General features: G+C 35.4%; 1 protein-coding gene across 1 annotated transcript in view; it reads left to right on the forward strand.

Moving 5' to 3' along the window:
- The window catches only part of LOC113829992 (dipeptidyl peptidase 8), a 26,474-nt gene that overhangs the window by 1,171 nt on the left and 20,303 nt on the right, over positions 1-5,000 (forward strand). Inside the window, exons 2-10 of the mRNA XM_070115796.1 lie at positions 1,098-1,370; positions 1,490-1,699; positions 2,089-2,218; positions 2,527-2,667; positions 3,054-3,190; positions 3,867-3,986; positions 4,171-4,322; positions 4,577-4,720; positions 4,877-4,988. Of these exons, the coding sequence (XP_069971897.1) occupies positions 1,116-1,370; positions 1,490-1,699; positions 2,089-2,218; positions 2,527-2,667; positions 3,054-3,190; positions 3,867-3,986; positions 4,171-4,322; positions 4,577-4,720; positions 4,877-4,988 (1,401 nt within the window). The 5' untranslated portion in view covers positions 1,098-1,115. The remainder of the gene's footprint in view (positions 1-1,097; positions 1,371-1,489; positions 1,700-2,088; positions 2,219-2,526; positions 2,668-3,053; positions 3,191-3,866; positions 3,987-4,170; positions 4,323-4,576; positions 4,721-4,876; positions 4,989-5,000) is intronic.

Genomic DNA, 5,000 nt, shown 5'->3' on the forward strand with positions numbered 1-5,000 from the left:
CTTCCCTCAATTTATTTAATTTTTATAACATTATCACATTGGTATTCTCTGTATTAGTTCACCTTCCTGTATTCGTGTAGTAGTCCTTTTCTGAGCAATGAAAGAAGGTATGGAATTAATTGGTGGTCAGGTTTTATGTCATATTATATTTAGGTAACTCTATCACTTTTTCTTTATTTAGTCAGATTGACTAAAATAGTAGAATGCATCCCTCTCTTTTTCTTATGAATCTTCAATAATGTCTCAATCCCTACTTTGAAAAGGAAAAAAGAAACGTAAAGAAAAAAAAACTTTGGAAGTCCTCTTTTTATGACAGGTTCTCTCTAGGATTTGTACCATAATAGAAGTTACAACTATGCAATTATATGAATATTTTTTTTTAGATGATATTAATGGATATTAGCAGGGAAGTAAAGAATATTGTACAAGCAGTTGTTCCTTTTAGGCATTTTCAAGATAAAAACAAGTGAGGGGTATTGCTACATTAAAGCTTATAAATAGCTAATACACATAATAGAATATGAAATCATTGATTATTTTAACAAGAAAATTCTGATTTCCATGTCTCCATTCATACTTATAATAGTACAAATATAGTTTGAGCATGTCCTAATACAAAAATTTGCATGTATTAGAGAATGATATTAGGCAAGGTGTTTTGTAAATTAATAGACATCTCTATAAAAGATGTGAAGGACATTAGGAACTAATTTAGATGTATGTAGGCCTACTCAGATAGTTTATGATGATTTACAGAAAAATTACATATCACATCTACATACTATGTATTATCATTCTTGGGTTCATAAAGCTTTATTTATGGTTCAAATATTTAATTGTTGGTGAAGATTTTTAAAGGTTATTTAAAGATTTAAGTAGTGGAAAAAGGTAGACTAGAGACATGTTATTCAGACTGTCATGTTTAGATATGTGCGGATAGGCTTATTTCCGTTAGTAGTAATAGAAAACTTTGTAGAATGATAAAGTATGAAGTGACAGGCCTGTTTGTAGAAATAGTCAAAGTAATTGTAAGAATTAAGAGAATAAAATCAATTTCATTTCAGTAACTTCAGTATGACATATAAATCTTCCTTCAGCTTGTCACAAGAGAAAGAATGCCACGTATAACAAATGGTGGAGGCGGCGTGGCACGAGGTGCTGGGGGATCCACTGGAGGCTCCCTGAACTGGCGTGAAGTTCACCAGCGTGTCCGGGAGCTGAGGAGGACCTTCCTACACCTCTCTGTCAAGACTCCCACTGATGTGACCTTCCGGCGCCTCAGCCCAACACAGCTGCGATGTTACTTCCTCCTCTCTCCAGGCCAGGGACGAGAATCTACCCTTTTCTATGCAGACATTAATCTTGACACTGTAAGTGAAGCCATATTTACAGTGGTATATATTTATGACCATTTTTCTTGGAAACAGCAGATGCTCTTTGATGAATACTAAAAGTTGTCTTATTCTCAAAGGTTCTCATATTTTAACAGACTTGGTGTAGCAAACTGGTTTACCAGGAGGTTTTGGAGTCAGGACACTCTTTCCTATGGCGCCGCACCTCCAGGGAAGAGCAGCTACTTAGTGAGCGTCGGCGCATATCTACATGGGGAATCACTAACTATGAGTTGCATCCTGCATCTGGAACCCTTGTCTTCCCAGCGTCATCCACTATCTTCCAGTGTGTACATCCTGAGAGACCTGTAAGTGATGAAATAAACCACTTTTCTGTACTTTTTCAACATTTTTCTGAATAATATTGGGCTTCAAATTCTCTGTAAACCATGTTATGGAAGCAGTGGAAGGGGTTTAAAAAAAGCTTTACTTTATTAGTCAAAATCTATAATGAAGACAGATAAGGAAAATGTATTAAAATGTAACTAATAATAAAAAATTTGCATGTTTATCAGAAATAAAACTGGTGAAACACACTAATCATGGTAAAAATATATTGGGCAGCAATGTTGGAAGTTACTTTGGTTTTCTATTCAGCTTTGATTTGTTTCAACTGTATTGAGACACCAAACTGTTTCTTATACACTGACATTATCTGTTATTCAGCACTTTGTTAAGGTGAATATTTGCATTGCAGACTGGCCCTGTCAGTCCCAGAGAGTTGCCAAGCTGTCAAGTGCGACTCAACCCTCAGATCTGCCCAGCAAATCCAAACCTCATTGCTTTTGCTGCCCGATATGACATATACTTGTATAATACTAAAACAGGTATTTTAGGAAATTACTTGGATTTTTATATTTAAGTATAGGCTTTCTTGTGGTTGGTATAATTGTTTTGTCAGTTTTTTGTACTGGGATAAATGAATATTCAACTTTGTGTTTGTGTAATTCATATTCTTTATTTATTTTTTGAATGATTGTAAGCGAAGATTTATGTAAAACTTTATTGAGGTTTTAGATGAAACCGAATTGTAAAAATCACTATAATCATGTAAGAAAATGTTGCTAGAGTGAATATTAAATAAAACATCTGGCTTTAAAGTGCTTAAATATATACTACTGTCTTGATGTTTCAGGGGAAGAGAAGAGAGTAACTCATGTCCACAGTGGTAGTGGGCGTCTTGAATATGACCCTAAGAGTGCAGGAATGCCCTCTTATGTCATGCAAGAGGAATTTACGCGGTACCAGGGTTACTGGTGGCAACCTGTATCTCCAGGTATGTTACGGTGAAGATAATTTGTTGTTTAAAGATATATATAATATTTTTAATCTGTTAACATGTACAGGCATTGTATGTATATTCATTGATCTGAATATCCATGAATAATTAGAAGTTGAAAATCATGAAAGTACTAGGAAATACAAAATTCACTTGCAAGTAATCAAATATATTTGCAAAGATAAAATGCAAAAATTATTTACAGAAACAATGAAATAACAAATAGCAGTAACAAGCACTAGAATGTATGTACAAATATTGAAAATGTGGAGTACATAAAAAGAAATTGGTTTATTTTGAAAACCAACAAGATTAGTGTTAAATGTGAACATCCTTGTACCCTGTCTTTCTTGTGAATGGTGGCAGCATTAGTCTCCCTATAGTCTCATCATTGTTGACCATTTTGAAATGCCATGGCTGTTGTGGACCAAGCACCTTTGAGACATCTGTCTGTAGCATTCCCTTATTAGTAAGTGGACGGAGGTTGTTTTCCTCCACTAGTAGCGGCTTCATTTATATGGTAAAGATTTTAGGCAATGGTACCTAAAGTGAAGGTAAACCTTCAAAATTTTAATATTTTTATAAATTTTAGAAAAATAAAAGCTTTTAGGTGCTATATGTCGCTCGCAAACTACCGATCGAGCCGGGCGCAAACAGGGGAAACTGCCAGTGCGTGCCAACAAGCCGGCGCATATGTAAACTTGACAAAATTTTTACCCATCGCTGATGGGTTAAGAAAAAAATTAATGTTGATGATCACATAAACCTGGTAAGAACTTTTGTTGGAGAAAAAATGAAATGGCCTTGTATAATTTTGCAATTAATATCATATTGTGATATTTTAAGAAAGTGCAAGAATGGGTATGAAGGCTATTAGTCACCAGATGATATGAGTAGTGTCATTCAGAATAAACAATTAGTCGTAGAATACCAATATTGTTTTAAAAAGTATGCTATAGGTAGAATCTCGGCTATAATATATCACTGTTCGTCACAGGCTTTGTTGACAAATCACAGACCTGCTATTTGCAATCTCAAGATCCTCAAAGCTAATGATATTGATGATTAAATTTACAAGAGGGCATATGTTGGTAAAATAGTTGCAGGTCTTGAATGGGATGCTAATGTGTTTGGTTGTACATTTTTACATGATTTAAAGAACTTCATGATTTTGAATATTTTCTTCTTTTTTTCAGGGCTTTAGACACATGAGAACTCACATGTTAGCAGCTCATGGTTTCTGTGTTGTGAGCATAGATTCCCGTGGGTCAGATAACAGAGGTGTTGGATTCCAGGCTCATCTTGTGAATCGTATGGTTAGTGTTTATTTCTTGTTGGTTTACTGAATTTAGCTAGATAAATGGTGAAATCAGACCAATGAAAATGCGTCAAATCATAAGTAATGATATGTTACTTTCAGATTGAGAGAGATGAAATAAGAATGCCTTAATATTTTTTTTTTACTAATAAATATCTTTTAACACTGTTCCTTTGATGCAGGGAACAGTGGAAATAGAAGACCAAGTGGAGGTCCTACAGCTTCTTGCTGGACAATGTGATTATATGGATCTCACACGACTTGCAGTGACTGGCTGGTCATATGGTGGCTACCTCTCCCTTATGGCTCTAGCTCAGCGTCCTGATATCTTTAAGTAAGAAAATTTATTAAAGATTTTCATCTTTTGAATTGTGTTTGTTTTAATGTGACAAGAAGTGCCTATTGTACATACTTCTTGACCCTTTTAGAGGATTCTGAACAACTGAAGCTTTTCTTTGTATTTTAGCCATATATCAGAATAGTTTCACTGCAGGTGGTTATTAGAAACTTGCTTCAAATTATGCAGTCATCCTTTCAGGTTTGTTGTAAATACAATGCATATAATGTGAATTATCACTTTATTTTTAGGGTAGCAATAGCTGGAGCTCCGGTTGTATCATGGGGCCTCTATGACACTGGCTACACAGAACGCTACATGGATTTGCCCACAGTTAACCCTGAGGGTTACCGCAATGGCTCCGTCCTCTCTTATGTCAACAACCTCCCAGATGAGTGAGTAGGAAGGAGGCTTTCACGAATACTTGTTATGCATATTATATGAATAGAAGTTAACAAGATCATATTGAAGTTGATATTTCTCTTTATGAAGTAAACAACTAAGCCATTGATGCCCATGCTCATGAAGGGGCCATATACCTCTATCCCCAGAGAGAATCGGTTGCTCATCGTCCAGGGGATGATTGATGAGAATGTTCACTTTTCTCACACAAATCAACTTATCCAAGCTCTCATCAAGGCGGGCAAACCCTACCAGCTTCAGGTATGAGTGTAA

The sequence above is a fragment of the Penaeus vannamei genome, chromosome 3, assembly GCF_042767895.1.
Source record: "Penaeus vannamei isolate JL-2024 chromosome 3, ASM4276789v1, whole genome shotgun sequence".
Classification (NCBI taxonomy): Eukaryota; Metazoa; Arthropoda; class Malacostraca; order Decapoda; family Penaeidae; genus Penaeus; species Penaeus vannamei.